The sequence below is a fragment of the Pocillopora verrucosa genome, chromosome 8 (genome assembly GCF_036669915.1).
Source record: "Pocillopora verrucosa isolate sample1 chromosome 8, ASM3666991v2, whole genome shotgun sequence".
NCBI classification, from domain to species: domain Eukaryota; kingdom Metazoa; phylum Cnidaria; class Anthozoa; order Scleractinia; family Pocilloporidae; genus Pocillopora; species Pocillopora verrucosa.
The window spans coordinates 23,645,606-23,671,296 of NC_089319.1; the positions used below are offsets into that span (position 1 = coordinate 23,645,606).

The following is a 25,691-nucleotide window of genomic DNA, read 5'->3' on the forward strand; positions in this document are numbered from 1 at the left end:
CTTTAAATGGCGCTTACGGATGGGAATAGTGCTTGAAAAAAGCATGATATGTCGATCAGTTGATGTGCACATGATGCAGCTTCCTCGATTGAAGGAAACAACACTCAGCCCAAAGAGAAATTACGTTTCATTTTCGATAGGGATCGATAGAAAGATTGAACACTAAATTCTCAATTGAACGAATTTTCATTTTCGTTTTGGGCATGCGTATAGCCGTACCCAAGGTCAAATGGAAGCGAGGCACAAGATACACGAGAGTCAACCAATCACAGTGCTTGTTTTGTTGAGTGAAAAGAAGACCGTCACTATTAACATTGGTGCTATTGGTGCTAGGTTTCTTAATGCGGTTATGACCTCAAGGGGTTTGCACTTCATTGTGGGATATGGGACTCCCCCGCTTTCGGTTTCGAACCGCACTTCCTCGCCTTCAAATACTTCTTGTGAAGTCAGAAAGATGAACCAAATACTATGAGTCGCAGTTTTCGTGTAGAGGAACAGTCCTCTCTTTATCCTCGTGATAGCTCATTTGCGCCAAGTTTTGAAGGTTCAGCAGCAACCGAGTTTAGGTATCCATCTGTTGAAGTTGAGCCGAGGTCTGAAGGATATGACGAGTACTTTGATCCACCTTTAGAAAGCAAATATGAATGTCCTATTTGTCTTCTGGGGCTGCGAGAACCAGTGCAGACAAGCTGTGGTCACAGGTTCTGTAGAGGCTGCATAGTTCGGTCCATACGGTAAGTTCTATCAAAGTTTTACAGTTGCATATCCTCGATGCGCACCTTTAAGCCCCAAATTAACGTAATAAATGAAACACATTTAAGGGCTGGATGAGGTCGGTTTAGCAGTTTGTACGATCCCAAATGATATCAGCAATAATGCCGTATCTTGCTGTTAGTCTTGATCTTTCCAGGGAACTTGTCTTGTATTTAGTGGCATACTGTAACTCCTCGCGGCTGAAGAAAATCTCGAAGAGCGCTTCCGTTTTTACCAGTCATCCCACGCTACCCCAGGGAGCTCGACACGAGTTTTAATATGTTCATGTAATAATTTTCTCATCCTCGTGGTAAACTAAAGATCCTTCGTGACGCATGCGTGTGTATGTCTTAATTGTTCTCGTATGCCTAATTGGGTTGGAAATTTTGAATGTGACAATTTAGCAAACACAGAGGAGCAGCATCCCAGTTGTTGCATATTGGTCAACCAGTTACTTACTAACAGATGTCGGGTACACATCACACAACAGTGACAGCGTTATGGGGTGTTTACTCCAGATTTGATCAAACAGCTACAAATTGGAAATCCAGGTATGCAGAAATGAACAAAGACAGACAAGAGTATTTGAAGCAATTGGAGAAAGCCAATCCTCATTGGAATGTAGCATTTGTATCAACAAATCCCTTATGATTGATATGAACATGAAACGGTATTCTTACGATACGTTGTGGAGGCAAATGCAGAATTGATTGTTGCAGTAGCTTATTTGTGGATAAAGTTTTTTTTTTCGTAGTGTATCGTCTTATGTGGAAGGGTTTTCATCACTTTAGATAAGGGATGGTTAAAGTATTTATAGATTAGTACTCATGCATGGCATTGAGTAATTTGTGTGTATGTCACAAGTCATTCTTTGTATCCTCAACAATATCCATTACAGCCAAAACTTATAAGGAAGGGTAGTAGCATAACTTGTAATATTTTCATGTTGCTAATCACTTATTGTGTCACATCTTATGGTTAAAGTTTGTGTGAATCCCATGTATGATCTACTACCTTTATTTTCAATGTTTTGGGTTTTGGGGGAAATTTTCTTAGAAAATGAAAGAGCTGAGGTTTTGTTTTTTGTTTCATTTTCAGACTTCAATGAGAAAATTTGATATTATTATATTTCTTATGTATGATTCATCTTCTTCCTGCCAAGTCTAACTAAAAATGTAGATGTTGTTCATCAAGGTGAACTGTTTACAAGGGGAATTAACCAGGAAACATGAGTCATGTTTTTTGAAAAGAGTATTGTAGAATGAAGATGATAATTTAAAGTAAATACTGAATTGTCTAGGAGAGTGCTTAAGAGGGCATATTTTGTTTTTGTTTCATTTTTATTCTTTCAGGGGAAAAAATCAGGTTGTATTTTATATATATATTACATGCCCTTCTTGTGAAGGCTAACCAAAAACCTAGATCTGTTCATTGCAGTGAAATTTTTATTGGGAAAAATAACTTAAAAACATTTTTGACAATTTTAAGTAGGGTTGATGTAAGGTTTGATTTTTAACATTTGATATACCTTCAATAAATGGATCTGGCTTGTTATATAGTAAATGCAATTTGATTTCTTTGTTTTGTGCACTAGAACTACAGAACTACAGGTAAAGATGCTATTCCTTGATAAGTCATAGCCTTGCTAACAGCATTGTTTTTCACTACTATTATTAGGGACGCTGGTCCCAAATGCCCTGTAGATAATGAGCCACTAAGTGAATCACAGGTTTGTACAAATATTCTGTGTTACTGTTTTCATGATAGAAATATGGTGAATGGTTGGATTGGACCGTGCATACTGTAGTTGGATCACTTTACAAATTGACTTATCAGTCAATTTTTGGGTTATGTATGAGTTGATGTTTGGTTGAAAGGTAACCAATAAGTGGCTGATGGTTTTGTCCACACCCTTCCAGTGCTTGTTGAGTGTTCTTTTGGTCTGCAAGATACTGCCGATAGCTGGTTGAGTGTCAAACCCTGTTAATTCTTGAGTTGATTACAAGACACTCTGGGTTGTATTGGTTTGTCCAATAAGACAAGTGCAAATCATTTAGTATCACCTAATAAAACTTTACAAAAATTGTAACGAAGGCTTAAATGCTGATCATTTTACTGCATTGTTAGCTATGCTTTTAGTGCCTGTCTGAGTTTTCAGTCAAGTGTATCAAGCACCTGATGCATGAACAGTGGTGTAATTTGTATCCCAAGTGTTACACATGACTGAACATAATTTGAAAGTCTAGACAGTGGGGACCAGTGTGAATGACTACTGCTCACTTCGAGCTCAAATCTTGAATATTCCTGCTGCAAAGGACATTCTAGACTCACTCCTCTCATAGCACCTTTCATGGTGGTTGTCTTTTTTGTTGTCTTCTGACAAGGTAGAATGATGATGCATTTAGAAAACCTTGACTGCCATATCTTACTTGGCATCTGACAAGGAGGTTGAATTGCTTTGAATCAGCCGAGCTGTGAAGTAAGAAAAACACCCAAAGTGATCTTGTTGTCTGGGTGACACTGTCACAAGCTGTTCATCCAAGAGTTGCCACTGTTTGGCTTAAGACTTTTTACAGCAAGAATTCTTGACGTAAAATTTACAGAACATGAAAAATGTGGCTCAAGTTTACCTCATGAGCAATTTGCACCAACTATTTTCAGACAAGTTTTGTCGCCAAGTTATACTTTGGCTGCTGCTACTGTGCATAATTTTTTCATCAAGCACTCAAAATATTTGAAACTGCAGAATGACATAAAGGCCCTGCAAGACAAGGTGAAATTTAAGCCATTTGACACCTGGGATCAGTGAGATATTGTTCTTCATATGAATAACCAAATAATAACCATCAATTAATAACTTTCCCTGCAGGCAAATTATTTTTTTAGAGTGCTGTTAATTGAAACACACTAAATATTTGATTCAAATGATGAGAGAATTTTTATGAGTCAAGAATTACAATGAAATGCTGTAAATAAATACCCAGCACAGAGGTTTGTGTGTTGAAGTGCAAGATGATTTTGCTAATTGCTTTAAACCATTTTAGAAATGTTTTCTGTGCCCACAGGGTAATGTATAATGAATTCAAATGATTTTTCTGTTCAGCTTTATCCAGACAACTTTGCAAAGCGGGAAATGTTGGATCAAGATGTCCTCTGTCGTATGAAAAAGCGGTACGACTGTACTTGGAAGGGAAAGCTGGGCAAGTTAGAGGTATTAAGATTGTATGAGCACAAATTCTTGTGATAATGGACCCTATTATTAATTATCACTCAACAAGGCTTGTTTTCATCAACTGTGTTTGGGAAGTTACCCTAAAAATTTAAGTTGATGTTCAAGGTGTAATTTAAGCGATGAGACTGTTTTATAATGATGGGGAAGAAATGATGAACTTCTGTGTGAAGCACATTGTATTAAGATAAATAATCATTGTATGCTAGTAGCAAGAATTAACTCTTTACACCCTAACATCAGTATGTATATTCTCCATATTGTTCTCCATACTTTTCCAAAGAGGCTGATAAGGAGAATTTGTTTAACAATCAAGATCAAGTGCTGCTTTAGTTGGTGATCATCTCCTCTATTCGCATGACTCTCATGTTTGATTCAGGGGTGATATTGTAAGGAGAAATTAGATGCTAGTCACTCTTAGGGGCTGAAGGGTGAACTCTCTCCTTCAGAGCAGCTTTATGTTATGGTTCTTTATTAATAATATTTGTTGCCCATTAACAAAGCACAACAGATTCTTTAGGAACAACATGCATTAAGTCTCATTTTGAATTCTAGGAACATCTGAATAAATGTGATTTTGTGGATGTGAAGTGCCCCAAAGAGTGTGGAAGAGAGATGCAGAGGAAGGAAATTAAAGCACATCTGGCGAAGGAATGTCCAAACAGAACAATACCTTGTAAACACTGCAAAAAAGACATAAAGTGGAATGAATTAGAGGTTTGTCCTGATTAACAGGTGAGGGTGGCCTTGCCCCTCATATTCTAAGATCTAGAATAAAGTGTGGCGGGTCTTACATGTAGCATTGATAAAGATGTTGTTTTCCAATTTTTTTTTTTATTGGTGAGAGAAGACTTCATTAGTCACCTGAGTACAGAGAAAAAATAGAGATTGACTAAAATGACTAGAATGTTTTGGAAGAAAGCTAACATGTAACTGAGGTTGAAGATTCTGAAAATTGTGTGTTATTGTAACAACATTGAGGCACTTTGTTGAGTTGGTCCCTAAAATATTTCCCTTTTAGGACCATTATGGGAACTGTCCAAAATTCCCTGTGAAGTGTGATAGCTGCAAGAAAGAAAACATTGCAAGAGAAAAGGCAAGTAGAAACATGAAAGATGATTTAACTCTCTACTTCATTTTTCTAGGCTCATTTGTTGTAAACAATGTAACTCTAGTCTTTTGCATTTCACTCATTTAACCACTTGTTATGTATCAGCACTACTTTTTCTTAATGTTCAGTTGTGGGTATAGTGACCTCTTTTAATCAAAAGCCATATCTTTTCTACATCCCTCTGCCTTCTGTCTCTTCCTATCTTGTAACTCCATCCTTTTTACCCTAACCCTGTTCCTTATGTCATTTTATTTTAAAGATTTAAAGACAGCTAAGTAGACCATCTTTCGTCAGCAAAGTTATTTACTCTTCCTGTACTGCCTTTTTGTACACCTAATGTGAAGGATAGAGAGATACAGTATATTTCATTCAAGTGAAATATCTTGCCACCAGGTGTTTGCAATATTAATAGAACCCTCCCCCTCTTGTAAGTGATGGTTTTGACACCTAGCTAACCTTCAGCTAATGAGTCTTAGCATTAAGCCTTTTGCCAATGGGGCAAAACAGCATGACAAGCGCCCAAGAAGCCCCTTTTGACTGAAAAGCAAAGACCAATGGACTGAGGGATTCAAAACCTACCCTCCCCATCCCTGCTGTTAACAACCCAACCTCTTGTAGGGTAGTCCCAAGGCTATGTCAGGGTGCTTGCCTTGATATTAAGCCCCCCACATTTTTAGTGGGTGATGCCACCTTTGGGCCAAAACTTTGCAGTCAGATGTTTGCAAACCTGCGGCTTTGGGCTCTCAAACTCTCTCCAAACACAAAGTATTCACCCTCTAGCAGAGCTCTGGCAAGGCATGAACCTGACAGTCAATTATAAAGGACAGTGGTCATGTCTTTGCAAATTAGAGTAGAAATGCATCTATATCATAAGAATTTGTGTTCTGTAGTTGCAAGAACATTTGGACAAAGAATGTCCTGCAGTGGAATTGAAATGTCCTTTCTACATCGTGGGGTGTGCATTTGAGGTATGTGAGTTAAAACTGTTTTGATAACACTTTCTGCGTCTTTCTCGAGTACCTTGAAACCTGTTGTAATACCCATTTTTAGATGGCTTGAACTTGAGGCCAAATTTTGTCTTCCTTTTTTTAACATTAAGAATATGAATTGAATTGAATTGAATTGAATTGAATGAAATTGAAACTGTATGTAGAGAATATCCCTTTTTTTACTGTACACTGATACTTAAATAGGATTACTTTAGATTTTGCACTTCACTGAATTTAAGGAAGTTCGAAAGGGGTTGTTATACGGAGGAGAGAGGATCCAAATAAATGTATCCCACACGCGATACTCCCGCGAAATTGCGTGGCGTAAGTGAAAAACAACTCAGTAGCTAACGGCGTGATTTCATTCAGTCGGTAATGTATGTACTGTAAGATTTTACACCAGTAACTAAAGGTGTAATTTGGCTTAGTCGGTATTGTGTATACTGTATTATAATAAAATTCGCATATAACGTTCGTTCTCTTGGTTGAAAGAGCGTGTTCTATGAGAGTATAGAGCACAGAGCTGAACTAAAGCTGTCACGCCATATACCAAATTGTATTATGTCCGACTTTCTCCGGGACTTCCTAGTTTTTTCTCTCTAATTGAAAGGGAAATTTCGGAACAGGCGAGTCGGCAATTAGCAACAGAAGAACCAAACAAATATTTGTAAATATGCAAGGCGCCGTAATTGGCGTTATTATAACGTGAGCAGAGACGAAAATCCTCAAAGAGTAAACGAAATGGACAGTCCGAATGTTCAAGGTTTTGCACACTCAGTTAAATTGCAAGCTTACGTCCGGTAATAAATATCAAACACCGCTGACATTCGTGTAGTATATACAGTTTCGTGTTCGAAAAAACAAAACAGAACAACAAAACAGGGATGATGAAAAATGTAGCCAAACTGGCGAGACTGTTAAAAACTCGAACTAATCATGACGGTTCATGCTGAGATCCAACGCGGCTGGTTCAAGATTTTACTGGCGTAAGATTTTATGCCAGTCAGTAATGTGTGAAAAATGCATATTCGAAAAAAGAGACTAGAGTCCAAACTCCGCAGAAAATATATATTAAACATACTAAATGAACCACAACATTTGACTAAATTAAAAACTCCGAAACTTCTTAAATTCCAAACCAAGGAGTAACAAATTTACGCGAACGAAAGCTCAAAAACAACTAAAACTCCGCGAAAACAAACTAAAAGTACGCGAAAAATGTCCACGTCAGTTTTCCAATGTCAAGGTTAGAGTTCTTTAACGTGATTGACCAATTTGTGAAATCACGCGCACCGCGCGTAAATGCAAAAAGAATACTTAGGGTAGAAAGGAAGAGAAAAATTGTAACTGAATAGTTAGAAAAACGAAAGAGATTTTCTACATCTCCCCCCCTCGATCAATTCCTTTAAAAGGAGTCCTCTTGTTCTTGAAGAAACTGATCGACTTCTCGTCTTCTAACTTCTCCTGTGATAACGGCACTCCTCCTCTGCCTTTGCAAAGTATTTACCTCTGGAACTTGTTCCATACCACCAACTTCTCGATCTTCTTACGGAAACAATTTTTGTAAGGGTCGTCTCAGGCGTTTTCGTTTGCCATTGCTCGAAGCAACTTCCACAGTAGCTCCTCGAACGAAACCATCGTTTCCAGGATGCACCACCTCAGTCTTTCCGAGTTTCCAAGTACTACGATTTGACTTCCCCTCTTCCATCACGGTGACAATATCACCTGGTGCAACTGATTGTGCGACGCAGGCACCTTCATTAGGGGTTACTCTGAGGAGAGATTTTCTTCATAATGTATGTTCTGAAGTTAGTTACTAAAACAAGGTATGACCTAGAATGACTTTAAATGTCCTAACATAACCAAAAACGACCTTGAATTATTTCTAAAATGTCCCAAAATGACCTTGAATGATTTCTAGAATGACTTAAAATGACCTAAAATGACCTTGAGTGATTTTTAGAATGACCTAAAATGACCTTGGGTGATTTCTAGAATGACCTAAATGACCATGAGTGATTTCTAGAATCATCGTATAATGATACAGTTAACTATATGAAAAATACAATCGGAAAAGATAATCTTTCAATTTCCTCCTAAACATTGCTAGGTTATTACAATCAGTGATAGCCGTCGGAAATGAGTTCCACATAGTTACTGATCGGCACAGAAAAGATCGCTGCCCAGCAGCAGATTTGTATCCCGGAATATCTAATTTGTTCTTATTTCTAGTATTTCGATCGTGTACAGTAGCCCTAGTGACAAAGCGGGGACAGAGATATCTAGGCGCTAGTCCATTAACACATTTAAACGTGAGAATGCCAACAGTATATTTCAACGTGCTACTAACAGGAAGCCAATTTAAGTCCCTCAGGACAGGTGTTATGTGTTCGAATTTTCTCGAGCCTGTGACAACTCTTGCAGCAAAATTCTGGACACTTTGCAGTTTGGAGACGTTCTTCTTTGTTGTACTGGACTGTTGTACTAGGCTAGCAGAACAAGATGAGACAGTGTTCGTAATATGTTCATCTAAGTTTAGCGTAGCGTCCATTTCTATGTCGAGATCCCTCGCTGAGTTGGATGGAGTAACTTCTTTGCCTAGTAAAGTGACATGAAAATCTTTGGGGAGTCTTAGCAGCATCTGGCGATTTCCCATCACTAAGAGTTTAGACTTATCAGGGTTGATGAGGAGACCATTATAACAGCACCACGTAGCGATCTTAGTCAGGTCTTCGTTTATCAGCTGCACCACTGCGGCAGCATCTTTGACAGGAAACGACAAGTACAGCTTTGAGTCGTCAACAAATGATTCCAATAAGCCATTTTCCGGGATGGTAGGTAAATCATTTATGTATAGGTTAAAGAGGGCCGGCCCCAGTATCGAGCCTTGTGGAACTCCATGAGTGATCGGGTCGAGGTTCGAGGTCTGAACCAATCCTGACGTACTTTTGGCACCCGGTTAGATAACTTCTAAACCATTCTAATGCGGTACGACCAATTCCAAGAGCCTGTAGTTTGGAGAGAAGTCTGCAGTGGTCAATACTGTCAAAGGCTTTTGACAAATCCAGTAGGACCACAAGGGTCAATTTCTTCGAATCCATTGCTTCTAGTAACTTATCCGTCGTCATAACGTTTAGTGTTTCGCATGAGTGTATTTTTTATTGCCACTTTGATGTTCAGTGAGGCGCCTGTGGTTATTCATATAGGTGGCCAGCTGGTTCAGAGCTACTCGTTCCTACACTTTAGATGCTACAGGCAAAAGTGAGACTGGGTGATTATTATTAGCAATCTCGTGGTCCCCTTCTTTCAATAATGGAACGACCTCAGATTTTTTCCAGGCTGACGGGAAGACTGAGGTCAATAAGGAACGGTTAACAATAACTGTAAGAATTGGAAGAATACATGGAAGAGCATCCTTAAGTACAGACGTTGACACTTTATCGTGACCCGGGGCTTTTTTTGATGGTAAAGACATCACAATCTTCTGAATCTCCCTACTAGACACTGGATGGAAACAAAATTTGTCCACTTCTGAGATTTCATTATCTGGAACAACGGCCAATAGAGGGGCCAGATTGTGGACATTCAACAGGGACCTGGAAGCCTCGGAGGCTCTATCACCCACAGAAGTGAAGAATTGATTGAACTCGTCTGCAACCTCCTTGTCTCTCGTGTATACTTGCCGAGTTGTTTCCTTGCAAGGAATACAACTTCTAATAACCTTCCACTTCGACCTGGTGTTCTGAGAGCGCTCTAGTTCTTCCTGTATGTATCCTTTTTCCGCCCCTCCTAACTTAGTCTTCACTTCTTCGCGTAAATCACGGTATAACTTCCAATCCAAAGGCATACCAGAGCGACGGGCATTTTCTTAATAAGTCATCTCTGCTACGCATAACATTTTTTATTTTTGTGTCGACAAAAGGGCAGCAACGGGGTCTGATCCTCACTGTTTTAATAGAGGCGTGACTTTCAAGCACGTTGAGAAAATTTGTGTTGAAGTGATCAAGCATTTCACTCACGTCGTCAACAAGGGCGGTCTCATGCCATGACACTTGTTTGAGATCCTCGACAAATTTATCACGATCGTAATTCTTGTAGGATCTTATATTCACAGAGCCAGATGGAGACTAAGGCAACTTAAGTTTCAAAGAAGTATACACTAGAAAGTGATCGCTGATGTGAGATACGACCACTCCACTATCTTCTACTATATTGTTACTGGAGGTCATGATCACGTCAATACGAGTTGACGAATTTTCAGTTACCCGTGTCGGCTCTTTAATCAACTGAGTTAAATTAACGCTGTTGCACAAATCAAGGAGGGCATTAGCTTCAGGAGAACGTAGTTTCAACATGTCGCAATTTAAGTCACCAGCAACAAGTATATCTTTCCCAAAGGTAAGCGCTTGAGTATATTTGTCCATAAAGTTGTTGACAAAACTAGGTAAAGGACAATAATCAGGTCTATACGCCACACAAAGTAACATAGACCTCAGTTTCTTCAGTTGAATCTGCATCCATAACTGATGAAATCCTGACTCCGAAATCTCAGACATGTCCTTTAACCGTTTAACTTTGAGCGATGAGCGAGTATATGCGCACACTCCGCCTCCAATCTTTCCCAGTCGGTCCAATCTAGTCAATTTATACCCGTCAATTTCAATTTCGGCGTTCATCATAGTCGAGTTGAGCCAGGACTCTGAAACAGCCAAGACGTCATAATCCTTCTCCCGCATTAACTCCCGCACTTGCAGCAAATGGCTTCTTGTTTTCCATGATCTTACAATAAGATGTGCAATTTTAAGTTTAGACTTCGGGAGATAAGAATTTTGCACTGATGTTCTATTGTTGTTGTTGTCGCGGTCATGGCTCTAGAGGTGTCAATGTGAATGTTTAATAAGTTCGAACGATTCGATCCTTTTTGACTTGGGTTGGACGCTCCATCACTTCTAGCAGTAAAATTCACTGTGGCAATGGACCTTCCGTTTCTGAGATGGTTTCCGCCTCGCTGTCCTCTTGTGCTAGTTAGCAAATAATGAAATGCAAGCTTCTCCCAAAGTTCGGTCGATACTGGTCGAACAACTGATCCATGAAGCGGCGCTGAGAACTTCTTGAAGGTCTTGTACCAGTTACGCAGTGAAATGAGAGTGTTCCCGGAGTAAACTAGCGTATTTAAGACTTAGAACAATACGACTTCTAACTAAAAGAAAAAGAAATACTAAAAAACGCTAAGAAACGTTAGGAACGCTAAAAGCTACGGAGCCTAAAATCATGCAGCCACACGCTGGCGCAATTTTAAAAGACCTAAAATGACCTTGCGTGGTTTCTAGAATTATCTTAAATGACCTAAAATGACCTTGAGTGATTTCTAAAATGACCTTGAGTGATTTCTAAAATGACCTTGAGTGATTTCTAGAATGACCTAAAATGACTTTGGGTGATTTCTAGAATGATCTAAAATGACCTTGGGTGATTTCCTGCATGACCTAAGATAACCTTGAGTGATTTCTAGAATGACCTTAGTGACCTTGAGTGATTTCTAAAATGACAAAAAAGGACCTAAATGACCTTGAGTATTTCTAGAATGACCTTAAATGACCTTGAGTGATTTCTAGACTGACCTAAAATGACCTTGGATGATTTCTAGAATGACTTAAAATGACCTTGAGTGATATCTAGAATGATCTAAAATGACCTTGAGTGATTTCTAGACTGACTTAAAATGACATTAAATGACGTTTAGTGATTTCTAGAATGACCTTTAATGACTTTGCGTGATTTCTAGAATGACCTAAAATGACCTTGCGTGATTCCTAGAATGACCTTGAGTGATTTCTAGAATGACCTAAAATGACCTTGCGTGATTTCTAGAGTGACCTTGAGTGATTTCTAGAATGACCTAAAATGACCTTGGGTGATTTCTAGAATGACTTAAAATGCAGGGTTAAAAATCTTCTTAAAAAAAACCCAGCTTTTTCTACAATTATTTTTACAACAAGTGCAAATAAATTCTTGAAGTTACTTTATTGCAATTAACTTTATTTACTTAAATCAATAAAAACACTCAACACCTAATAATTTTATAGTGCCAAATGAATGGCCGAAATGTTAAAGAAAAATGTCTCATGGCATTACTGGGGGCATTGCCTTTTTGTGTTCTTTCCTTTTAGTTAACGCTCCGTTAAAAGCCATGAGGCGTTTCTTCAGGTTTTTCATTTTAAACTAGCGGAAATCGAGGGCTACTTCATTTTGGAATGGGCCACTAAGAATTCAAGGATACTGGCTCGCCTGGCCACTAAGTACTGGAGTTAATTTTTAGCCCTGAGTGATTTCTAGAGTGACTTAAAATGGCATTAAATGACCTTTAGTGATTTCTAGAATGACCTCATGACCTGGGGTGATTTCTAGAATGAACTAAAATGACCACGGGTGATATCTGGAATGATCTAAAATGACCTTGCGTGATCTCTAGAATGATCTTAAATGACCTTAAATGACCTAAAATGAGCTTGAGTGATTTCGAGAATGACCTAAAATGAGCTTGAGTGATTTCTAGAATGACCTAAAATGAGCTTGAGTGATTTCTAGAATGACCTAAAATGACCTTGCGTGATTTCTAGAATGATCTTAAATGACCTTAAATGACCTAAAATGAGCTTGAGTGATTTCTAGAATGACCTAAAATGAGCTTGAGTGATTTCTATAATGACCAAAAATGACCTTGGGTGATTTCTAGAATGATCTTAAATGACCTAAAATGAGCTTGAGTGATTTCTAAAATGACCTAAAATGACCTTGGGGGATTTCTAGAATGACCTAAAATGACCTTGGGTGATTTCTTGAGTGAGCCAAAATGACTTTGGAGATTTCTAAAATGACGTAAAATGACCATAGGTGACTTCCAAATGTCCTTAAATGACGAAGAATGACCTTGAGAGATTCCTAAAATGTTCTAAAATGACCTAAAATGACCCTGGATGATTTCTAAAATGTCCTAAAATGACCTTGAGTGATTTCTAAAATGTCCTAAACCTTGAGTTTGCGGCGTCGACAAAATCTGGATCGGACCGGATCGGACCAGATCGGATCACGGATCGGATCAAAGATCGGATCACGGTTCGGATCACGGATCATGGATCTGATCATGTTAGATAAATAGAAATTTTGCGGGACAAGCCAAAATAAAGTCTGCGTGACATAGTAGAGCGCAAGCCCCATTAGGAGTTTTTTTTCTGCCCAAAAACCCCATGTAGTCACTTTCAGGGCTGTGTCGAGGGATGTTGTGTAGTGCCACCATGGATGAAGGCAAGCGCGAGGTACGTATCATTTCATCAGTCAGGTGAGAAAAACGCGACACAATCCACAATTGTTTCTTAAGGTCTTTGAGCTACTTAAGTTGCTGGTCCGTGAGGCATGTTGGAAGCCATAGTTCGCAAACCGATCGACCTTAGTACTTCGCATTGCAAGGTCAAAGTCCTGGGTGCCATTCGAGACGCGTGACCTCCCATGGATCCCTACGATATTCAACCAACGAGAAGTTATTTTAGCGACATTTGTTTTGTCACGCATTCCTCTCGACAACATTAGCGTTGAGCCGAGCTGTTCGAGATCAGTGGAGGCGCTTAATTGCTCAGATTGAAGTCGAACCGGGACAAAATGCAAAAACCCGTTTGTATTTTTGACGAAAACCGAAAATCAAATTCCAAACCATGTAAAATCCCCAAACCGAAATGAGCAATCCGTGATCCGGTCTGGTCCGATACAGTTTTTATCTACGCCACATTGTTCACATCACTCGAGGTTATTTTAGGTCATTTTGGATTTGCTGTACTGTTGCCATGGCAACAGATGAGGCCTCGCGAACACCCTTAAAAATTGTTGAACAATAGTTTAATCCAGGTGTTAAAAATTTTCCTTATGACGAGATAAACAGTCTTGCAATGTTTTGTTATAGGATATTTGCTTTTAATGGCGGAAAACACTTTCCAGCTTCCTTAAATGTCAACCCTATTAGGCAAGGAAATCTCCCAACACACACAACAAACCACACACCGTCAATCAATTTCAGTTTTTAGTCCAGTCAATTGGTTGGCCAGTCAGTCAGTTAGCCAGTCTGTTAATCTGTCAGTCAGTTATCCAGTCTATCAGGTAGGCAGTTAGTCAAATTAGTATGAGATATTTCCAGGCCAGTATGCTTTACATGTGAAAGTTTTTTCTTCATTCATTCCGGTCAGCTAGCCAGTCTGTCAGTCAGTTAGCCAGTCAGTCGACCAGTCGTTAAGTCAGTCTGTCAATTAGTTAGTCTTTTATCCGTCAATCGAATGATCATTTGATTGCATTTGATATTCTACTATATACGGGAAGTCTTGTGGAGTATTTATAATCGATTTGTCACTTCTCATTAATCGAAACCTCACTTTGACCAATGCCCTTGAACTACTTCAATCCTCATTTCCTGTTTTCCGTGATTGACCAAGGGAAATTTTCAAATATTTCAGGGTCAGCGGCTAGGAGTCATTGAACATGTTGCTGAGGAGATAACTACCCACACAATGGATATGGCCAAGAAACTTGGTGAGTTGATGGCAACTGGGTCTGGCAATGATAATACAGAAGGACAGAGGAATGCGGGTGGTACTGGGCGAACCAGGGGTGGGGTGGGGACATTTCCTCGAGAGCAAGCGAGCCAAGAAGGATATCTACATGATTTGTCAAGCAGGACTCAGACTCAGCGAGAAGAGCTGGACGAATTGAGGCACAAGGTAGCTGAGATGAGTAATATAATACATCATCTGGAGCGGCAGCTGGAGGAGACTCGTATGCGACAGGAAAGGCCGATCCAAGAGTTGACTCTGAGGTATGAGTCACTCCAGAATTTTTTATTACTAATACTTAGAAACAATCTCCTGTAGTTTCTAAGGAAATTGATTGTATATTTGTATATCGAATTGATCAGTTGAAGTAGTTCGAGTATACAGTTGTAAGTATATCTTGTTTGAAGCATGAGGTTGGAGAGAAACTAGGAATTTACATCGTCATTTAATGACTCTTAAAATAACAAAGGCATGTTAAGGTAAGTCATGTATATTATTATTTATTTCATTTAATAAGTCATCAGAATCAATACCAGTTTACAGTCGATGGTGTATCATCTGCATGTTATCAAGTAGAAAGTTAGGCAGAGACATAAGGAGAAGTATCACTCAGTAAACGTACGACACCAAGCTCTGTGAAAATAAAGCGTGGGGTAAGGAAAGTATGATCACCTTGCAACATTAACAACAAAGGAAGGGGGCGTTTTTATCTTAGTACTGGATAAGTGCTGGTATGCTTTACATTCGAGTATAATTTTTGCCTCGCGTGAAAATCGCGTAACTTAAAAATTTAAATTCTCATCTCGACCAAACAAACCAGAAACAAATTAAACAGTTCGTTAAATATGCGTGATACTGTGAATATGATCAAACCAAAGAACAAAAAATACACGTGATGCTTCTGTAAAAAATCAAACAAACCATAATGAAAACAGTGCAGGAGATACGTTCGTAAAAGTACAACAAGCTAGGAAATGACAGTTCGCAAGGTTCTTGAGTAACCGTCAAATGATATTGGGAGATAAGAACTAAATAACTGAAAATAAGGACAACGTACAATACGTGCGATACTGATGTAACAACGAACCAGAAGGCTTTGTGTGACAAAGGCGCAGGTGCGATTATTTAGCAGTTCAAGTCTGTCAGATGTGTTCCTTGAGGAAATCTGGGAGGTCTTGAAGGACATACTCGCACCTTGGATAAATAAAAAAAATAAGGAATTTGAGAATGTGTTTCAGTTTATATGTGGTTTGTCTAACTTAGGCGCAGCTGAAAATTTTTTAACTTAAACTGCGCGAGATTCTTGCGAAACAAGCGGAACAAAGAAGTTAAAGTCGCGGAAATACTAACGTAATAATCGGATGAGAAACAAATATTCAAACGTGTGAGATACCACCTTAGCAATCGGACAGCAACGAAAATTTTAAGCGTGTGAGAAACTAGCGTAACAATTGGACAACAACGAAATATTTAAGTACGCAAGATACGAACGAAACAATTGGATAAAAACTAAAACCTTAATTCTGCGAGATACCAACCTAACAATTAGAAAACAACAAAAAGTTGAAGTGCACGAGATACTAACGCAACATTCGGACAACAGAGAAAACTTTAAGTGCATGAGATTCTAACGTAACAATCGGACAGGAACTAAAAATTTAAGTGCCAAGGAACGAACATAACAGTCAGACAACAACGAAAACTTTAAGCATGTGAAATACTATCGTAAAAATCGGACAACATCGAAACATCAAAGCACGCGAGATACTAACGATACAATCAGACAGTAGGGAAAACTTTAATCATGTGAGATACTAACGTAACAATCAGAAAAGAATAATAAAAATTTAAGTGCGCGAGAAATCACCGTAACAACTGGATAGCAACGAAAACTTAAATTGAGCGAAATTCTAATGAAACAATCGGGCAATTAAGAAATTGTAAAACGCTTGGGTGCTAAAACGTATTTCCTCAAGAGAATATTTTCAATTTGAGTACATGTGATTTCCGTATTTTTGGATAATATTTGAGTATTGTTCATTTTATACCGGAACTTAGCATCAGAAATCTCATCCAGATTCTCTAGTATCAACAGCTTAAGTCTATGCATGCAGAGAGTAGCTTTACGCCTGTTCAAAAGCTTGGGGCCTTTTGGTAAAAGAAAACGTAATATGCCATGGAATGCAATGTTCGGGATATTTCAGTCTTCGTCATCGCCTTCTTCGTAAATGACCACCTTTGGTGAGATATTTGCTATTTATCTGTCAAGGATTCTTGACAGATCTCTTAGTGCAGCTTATCTTTTTAACTTGGTGATTTACACCCGTTTACTTTGGTGTGTGGGCATCTAGCAGATCGACTTTATAAAAAATCTTTAAAAAGTCCTTTTTCAAAGAATTTCGAATGGTGACGTCTTCACCTGAAACTCGAAATGGTATGGGGTCGTTCTCGCCGTCCCTGAGCTGTACTTTTTGGTCTCCTTAGAAAAATTTCACGAATGGCTAAGAATGTTAGCCGGTAAATCCAAAACTTCTACCATGTATATTCATTGATAGAAGACACGTTGAAACGTGGTCATGTGACTTACCGGTTTTCTCCTCAAAGTTTACTTTTTTTCTATGTTAGAAGCTGTCTAAGTTTCCCACCATTATCTACGTGATCCATCGCGGGAAATTATAATATAGTGAAGTGCGTTTGATATCACGTGCTCTGGTTGGCTAAGAGCTAGAGCACAGTAAGTGGTGGTCACTATTCGATAACTAAGAGTGAGGTCGTTACGGGAAAATATCAAACTCAGGACTTGCTACAGTGACCAAGTAACTAGACGATCCCGGTTATTAGGATTTTTAATATAGGGCTAACCCAAGGTAAATACGGCAGACCTCATTTGGAGATTTTCCAAAGAAAGGGAAAATTCTTGTCGCTCGTGGCAAGGCAAAGCCTGCTTAGTGTTGCAAGGTCCCCACAACCCCACCCGCCCATTATCCCCAAGATATGACTCTTTTGAGATTTCGATATACTAGTGTTAATATATAATTCTTGTTATTTCATCAGATTCAACCGATATGAAACAAAATTGTCTGAAGTTGAGGGGCGTTTGTGCAACGGATCATATATTTGGAAGATCGACAACTATCGACAGTGCCGCCAAGATGCCCTCAGTGGGGTGATGACAGCAATCCACAGCCCGTCCTTCCACACCAGTCTTTACGGCTATAAATTGTGTATGAGGATCAACCTGAACGGTGTGGATAGCGGTGTTGGAAAACACGTGGCGCTGTTTGTTCATATGATGCAGGGAGATTATGACAGCATTCTGGAATGGCCCTTTACGGGAAGAATTGCTCTGTCCATTTTGGATCAGTCTGATGGCGCTGAATACCGTCACCACATCAGTGAGACCCTGGTGGCCAAGCCTAACCTGTTGGCTTTCCAAAGACCCACAGCGCCGCGCAACTACAAGGGGTATGGATATGTTGAGTTTGCACCAATTGAGTCGATCCGTGAGCCGCAGTATGTCAGGAATAATACAATGCTGGTGCGGATTCAAATTTTTCATTAACTGTGCAGTATTGTTTAAAAGTGATGCAAGCGAATTTCAATGAATTTCATTCTTTTCTCACTCAAGTGTACGTGAAACATTTAATGATATCTCCAGTTCTGTTAGACTCAGAACATAAAAGTTACATTTTCTTCTTCTTGGTCTTCGGGGAAGGGTCAAACAAAACAGCTCTTTAGTCCTTATGGACAAGGGTTCTGTCAGGGGGTTTTGTACCGGGTCACTTAAACCAAACAGAGCTGCGTCAGAAGTTAGTCCTGTAAGGGCGCTTTGCCTAACATGACTTGCTCGTTCTGACGGCAGGTTTATTTACAAGAAAAAAAATCTTAATTTTCTCGACATCAACACTGTCACAGCGTAGCTGGGACATTTCATTCATTGGAATTCGCTTGCATTAGGATATTTTGAGGTTAAATCGATGGAATATATCGCATTAAAAGTAGATAAGTTTGAACACTAATAGTAAACTAGAACTTAAATGGATTTCATCGGGGTGATTTGTGTCTACTGTGAGTATCCCATATTTTTGTCTTAATTAATAATCATTTGTGTAGTGTGCTCTAGAATTTAATTTCCTGTCACAAACCACTAGCCTCGTGTCACTCCTCCATCATTTCCTCGACTTATGTCAAAATATTCGGAAAGCAGTTGCAACAGTTGTGAAAACGTGAAGGTTTTTTCCAGGGATTTTAAACAGGTTAATAATAATCATTTAGACACTTTTGGTGCTGAATTTTTAATTGACCACTTAGACAATGTAATTAAGTTTCTAAGAGCAGTAACGTTGACTTAGTAAAGTAGGTGCTTAGAATTCCTGGAAAGTCCTTGACATTTCTTCCAACAAAGGGTTGACAGAAAATCGGTAAACGTTTGAAAGGGTCTGAGAAAACAAACCAACCAACCAACCAACCAACCAACCACCGTGACTTAGGCGGCTTTTTACGCGTAAAGCACACAATAGCTCTTGTAGTGGAAAAAAAAAAGGAATAAAAAGGAAAAAAAAATTAAAAATTATTAAAAAAAATAATAATAAAGAAGAAAGCAACAGCAAAAAAATAGAAACAGAAATATTAAGATAACTCCGAACCAACATCAAATGGTGAGGCGGTTGCCGAACTCAGGAATGAATATTTCAAAATACTTTAAACACATAGCATTCATTTTGTACATACGAAAATGTTAGCTTTAATTTTTTGTTGGTATTAATATTTACATCATAGTTAATTTATACTAGTTATAGCTGGTTAAGAAAATTTTTGAAAGCCCTTTTATCATTAGGCGGCTGAACTTAAGCTATATAGACACTTGAACATTTGAAATAGACGAAGGAAATCAGTAGTTTTGAAATTTTAAATTGATATGATTTTTTCTCACGAGGTCATTGAAAACTTTTCAGAATGGCGAAAGATGTACCTTTCTGCCATTTTGTTATAAAATGTTACGGTTTTTTAGTTAAGTTACTTGATTTGAATCTCCGTTCCGTTTTACAGACACGTTGAGTTTGGTTGGGTTAACCCTTTTGTTGGAAAATTACTCTGTTAGCAACGCACTTTTAAACAATACTACTCCCTGAATGAAGAGAGGTTTGTGGCAGTTTAAGTTAAGGTATCCACCTTCGGTAATTCTGCCGTTTATGATCTTCATCTTCAGGTCAACAAGCTAAATACTATAAAGCGAATGTTGAGATGAATTGTCCTTTCCTTGCTGAGGTCTATTAGTTTGTTGATGCACAGTTATTGAAATGAATTCGTACGGTTTAAGTGAACTGGACAACTTATTGTTACTCTCAAGGAATAAAACGTTGATAAGTTAACAATTTCAAGTGCGATGTACTTTAGAAAAGATATCTTAATCAGTTACATTCCGAGTTGTATGACAGGTTTATGGTGTACTATTGTCATCATTGTCATTATTTTAAAGTACTAATTAACATTTTAACAGCTTTTGACTAGCTGCCAGAGCTGGTGTAATTGGAGCAACTATGTTTATCACTATCAATAAAGTTTTTCCGTACTACATTAGTTAATCATTTAAGTGTCTTACCGTAAAATCGTGGTTATAAACCATGATTCACGTTGAATAACGTGTGAAGTTATGATTTAGCCCATGATCGGGGGGGGGGGGGGGAGGAGGTATTTCAGGGGATATTATCAGTGTTTTGTGGAAAGGAAGTCTGGACACTATTGTTTTCCCCCTTGGTGGACCAATGTCGTCGCATATTTAAGTTAGGATGTGTCGTGCCGCGGACGTAGTATTCCGCACGACTATTTTTAACTTGACTGTTAACTTGAACACAAGCATCAGTTTTTAAAAAAAAGTTATTCTAATGAATTTTTAAAATTGTTTGACTTGTTTCGAGGTTTCTTCGTTGTTGAGGAAACTCACTGTGATGAATCTATACATCTATATTTCTTCCGTTGTTGCTTAGACAGTAATGAACATAATTGAATTCCCCGATTATGGTTGAACAATTTGTGAAAAGGACTTTCACCCGACACATTGCTTTTCCATATCAGCGTCAAAGAAACCTTCAAGTGTTCGGCTAATTTGCGTTTGAATTACTGACGATTTTATCATTGACTTGATCTCTAGTCTAGATCTATCACAGGACAGACCTGAAGCTGCCGTCAAAGAAAAAGTTTGGTAACTTTTTTCATGTATATGGCTAAACGGATCAAGAATCACCCACGACTGACCAAGTAAAAGCTTCAAGTAAAATGTTCTGTAGCAGCTATTTGCCGGCAGACAAGAAGGGCAGATAGGGGGAAAACTGGTTTAGTTTACTTGAAATCTCATAAAAAGAAACTATTTTAGCCCTTAAGCACTATGAGGCGTTAAGTTTTCAGTTTTCCTAATTTTGCTTTAATTTCTTTATATTAGGTAAAGCAGACAATACCATATCCATTATAAGTGATTTTCTTAGTAGTCCTAAATGTTATTTTAAACGTCTCTGTTTTTTTAAAAATGAGTGAAATGAAATCTTACTTTGCCATTTGTTTTACTAAATATAGATCACCAGAGGTATCCAGAGGAGATCAAAAGAACATTAGAACCTCTCTTTTAAATCAGCAGCTTCGTCATGTGGGACGGTGGAGGCCTTGATAGCTTTTCACAGCGACTCAAGTAACGCCCTACCATTTACCTTACCTGGGAGAGACAAACTTCAAGCGTATCTTTCATGACCTTGCAGTTTCGAAAGGACTGGAAAATTCCCTATTAGGTACACAGGAAGCCCACGCTCACTGAACCTATAAGCACTGCGCATCTTGTAACAAAACCATCTGTAGTCTCCTAGAAGGAAAAAAATGACTACCGTCAATTGTTTTTTTTTAGAGAGGTAATGTTATTATTTTTCTTCCTTGCAGAGAGTGACTAAAACACAAAAAAACGCAACACAAGTGCAGAACCCTGAATCCATGTCTAAATATCTAATATCAAGGTTTACACAAACCAGCTATGAAGCTGATAACAAAAACAAGGCCTCAACTCCGTTTTCAAGTGGAAGACTACAGTACCACAAGAATAATGTAACCTTTGGAAACAAACAAAATGACTAATGCTTGGTGAGGAGACGAGAAAATTATTTCCTAGGAGTATTTATTGAGAACTTTTAAAGGAGCTTTTGAAAAAAGAATTTTGCACGAAATTTGTCCCTTTCTCTTATCGGATTACGTAATCGCTTGACCTAACTTCTGAGATCGAAATTTCGCTCTTCGCGCGCTTTTCTTGTTTCTAGTTGTACAGAATAGAATCTACAAAATCTCGAAAAAGTATAGAACTGTCTATCTCACTCAAGAATAAAGTTTTTGGAAGTTCAACGGATGTTTTTGTTTTCCACAGAGTTAATTTCAATTCGATTCAGTTCACGAGGTTCTTTTTTTGGATAGAGTTTGTAACCGAGACCATAGAAAATAAAACGTTTTTGAGAGTGCCTTCGAATGAATCTTGATTTTTTGGTGATCTGTACGACCACTATCATTACAATGTGTAATTAATGATAATCGTAATTAGCATAAAGTGCTATTTTGCCAGCACGCACATGGGATTGCAGTTTGCGATTTAGAGTCGTTAGTACTGTGAGACAGTCTCGGCTCGGCCTTCGAAGTGTAAACTTGTGAGGTTACGTTCTCGCTGGAATTCATTTATTTATTTACTTTTTTTAAATTATTTTTTTTATTATTTTTTTTACTGAAAGATGGCGATGTTCACAGGTGTTACTTAATGATGTGCTTATTTCTTATCTATTTCTGTATACCGTGTTATATAGAGGATACTGTACCCTAAAACCCGGGGGGGGGGGGTGGTAAGGCCTTGGCCATGCGTACAAATGCCCCATTTTATCCACCTGCTAGTTTTAAAGGGGTTTTTGTGCCCGGCTTTGGTGCATTTGATTCAAGTCAATGGTATAAACCTTTGTAAGCTTATTGGTGTTCATTAACTGGAAAGTGGCTCTGTCTGGCCGACGCGCCAAGATATCATCTCTTCGTGTGCCTGGTTGACTTGTGGAGGCAAAATAAGTACAGCCCATATGAGGTAGTCTTTGTGCTAGTCAAGTTCTACGTGAACTACACTGAATTGTTAATTTAGGTTTAACTAATATTTTTTTATAACTTGGCTGTTCGTGATTTTACAAAAGCAGTTCAACAAGGATGACTATACAGTTTCTGAACTGATAAAACTGTTTATTTTTTATTATTATTTCATTTCACTTAAGAAGAGTCAGCCATCTCCACAAATTGTATCTACCGTCTCATAAATGACGATTACGTCAATTCTTTTCAATTCTAAACCGATTACATTGCATGAAAATTTGGAAACGGCCGTTGTTTAAGTCTGTCTACCGAGATCGAGGACAGCATCCCTCCCTGGTTTAACATATCAAACTCACGGGGTACAAATAGTCTTAACATGAATATAGTGACCACGCCCACTTCAACGCCCCACTCAAATCGAGTGTAATTTTCGAACATTTTACCATCGTGCGGATTCTCTACGGAAAAAGCACTCAATGTACCTCTGAAATATTAAACTATAATATTGTGGCTTTCTATTTCGCTAATTTTCTAACTCGTCATTTTAACCTTTTCTCCGAGCGGTTGCGTGAAATTAACAAGGCGTTTTTGTTCAAAACACAACCGAGCGAAGCGTCTCGGGCGATATCTTTTTTACGCAAGCGCAATTTAAAAATGTACCGCCTGAATCAAAAAGAGGAACAAATTTCCTTTGTTTTGATATGTAAAGTGTCGAACAAAAAGCAGATTTACCCTCGTCAAATGGCGTTTCAAAACAGCTGTATCTTCCTCCTTTTGATTTTTTCCTATTTGGTGAGCGTGAAAGCAGTAGGAGAGGGATCGGGAAACTCAGAAAGCACTTCGGGTATTAATCTGCCATTGTTTACTTACGAGATAAACAAGTAAGATTTGTGAAGTTCATCGCAGTATGAAGTCTAAATAAATGCCTTTTTTAAGCTTGTTCGCTGGATTTTTCGTAAACTTCCCTGATTAATTTTTCGTTTCAGCTTACTAATCTATATTATTTCAAAGCAAAGAAGTTTTCAGAGAAAACCATGAGTCGGTCGTTTCAATGATTGTAAACAAAGTGTTTGAGCAATCAGGTATACGAGGTATAATAATCAATAGCCATATATCAGAAGTCTTCAGAAAGAAAATATTCTGTTTTCAGAAAGCTGTCAAGAAAGCTAGTAATCGTGGCAATTAAATGCACTTCTTAGCAATTTGGAAACGGGCCCTCGGTATCGATTTAAGGTGTATTGCAACGAGGTCGATGTACATCAGCTTAAAGATGAGAACAGCCAGTTGAGGGGAGAGAAAATAAAATTAGAAGAATCGTTGGTACAGGAGAAGGTAAAGCGAGTGCGAGTGGATAAAAAAGCCCGAGAAGCCCTCGAGAAAGCTGAGAAGAAAGGGGCCTTCTACAATAAAAAGTTTATTCAGTTGACCAAAAAAGTGATTACAAATGGGAAAAAAGGTAGAGGCCCAGCTAAGAAGAAGTTTAATTACTATTCTAAGCACCATCAAAAGAGAATTAAAAACCAACAGAAGGAGGAGTGCTAAACTACACTCTCCTTTCTTGGACTGTACAATTTTGTTGCAACTAAAATTGAAGTCCTCAACACTGAGACTAATCAATATGAAACTTTCAATCTTGTTGGAGAGGGAGAGCTGCCATTTACAGAGTCTGACCCAAAGGCCCTTAATAATGATGACATGGATAACATAAATATGTGGCTTTACCTCAAAGATAAATTCATGATTTCAAATGAGGCCTGGCATGAAATTGCCATTAAGGCTAATGATCTCCCCAATATATATTCCATCAAGAAGCGAATTAATGAGCTAAACAGTGAATGGGACTTGAAACCAACACCAGGAGATGCTGAAGGTGTTAAGTTAGGATTTGCAGAAAGCTTGCAAAAGCACATTGTTAGGCTTCAGAAGAATGGAGAAATCAATGATGGAGAAACTATTAAGATCGAGCTTAGTGGTGATGGTACAAATATTGGAAAGGGGCTTATAGTTGTCAACTTCACTTTCACTATTCTCCATGAAAAGGATGTGGCAATGGGTGAGAAGCGAAATTATATACTTGCTGTTATAAAAACTACAGAGACATATGATAATCTGAGAGACAGCCTAGTAGACCTTCGAATGGAAATGTCAAACTTAAAGGAGATAAGTGCAAATAATTGCACCTATAAAATTGAATACTTTTTACATGGATATTTGAAATTTTTAGCACTGTAATGTGGTTTAGGCAGGGCAAATGAGGATTATGCTTGTGTGTGGTGCAAGTGTCCCAGGGAGCAACGGTGGGACACAAGCAAAACATGGTCAATTAATAGCAAGCAAGTTAAAATAGCAAGGTTTTCCACTGGAAGGAAATTAAACTGTAAGGCACAACCATTATTTGATTTTATACCTATGGACCTTGTCATCATAGATACATTACATTTTTTTCTAAGGATTTCAGATGTTTTGATTAACTTGTTCATAAGAGAGCTGAGAAGAAGTGATGCTATTGACAAAAAAAAAACCTCTGATGGATTCCCAAGAGATAAATATAAACACATGGCATGTTATGAAGAATTTATCAAAAGTATGGGAATCACTTTTAATTTTAGAATCAACAAAGAGAGCAAAAAGCTGGAATATAGAGATCTTACCGAACCAGAAAAGTTGAAACCCTTTCAGAATATAAACATTCCGACCTGTGCTTGTCCCTCTTTGCAGTCAAAACAAAGACATACAAGTGATCTGGGCTAAATTTATGGACATAATTGGTGATTTGAGGCTAGATTTTACATCTGAAGAGGGTATTCTTGAACTGCAAAGAAATAGCAAATCATGGTTTGAGCACTTTCTCAAAGTTTACCAAGCAAAAGATGTCACTCCCTACATGCATGCACTATGTTATCATGTTCCTGAGTTCCTGTCAC

The 25,691-nt window shown here is 38.3% G+C and overlaps 1 protein-coding gene across 2 annotated transcripts; it reads left to right on the forward strand.

Annotated features, from left to right (window-relative positions):
* Positions 1-339: 339 nt before the first annotated feature.
* On the forward strand, positions 340-20,343 carry LOC131792565 (TNF receptor-associated factor 6-like). Of its 2 annotated transcripts, none has more exons than XM_066171623.1 (8): positions 340-734; positions 2,431-2,482; positions 3,857-3,964; positions 4,538-4,699; positions 5,004-5,078; positions 5,984-6,061; positions 14,581-14,939; positions 17,731-20,343. In XM_066171623.1, the coding sequence occupies exons 1-8, from the start codon at positions 469-471 to the stop codon at positions 18,236-18,238; spliced, it is 1,608 nt and encodes a 535-aa protein (XP_066027720.1). In that variant the 5' UTR covers positions 340-468; the 3' UTR covers positions 18,239-20,343. The 2 variants fall into 2 exon arrangements, with proteins under 2 accessions (XP_066027720.1, XP_066027721.1); XM_066171624.1 differs by lacking the exon at positions 340-734 and adding an exon at positions 758-1,304.
* Positions 20,344-25,691: the final 5,348 nt, after the last annotated feature.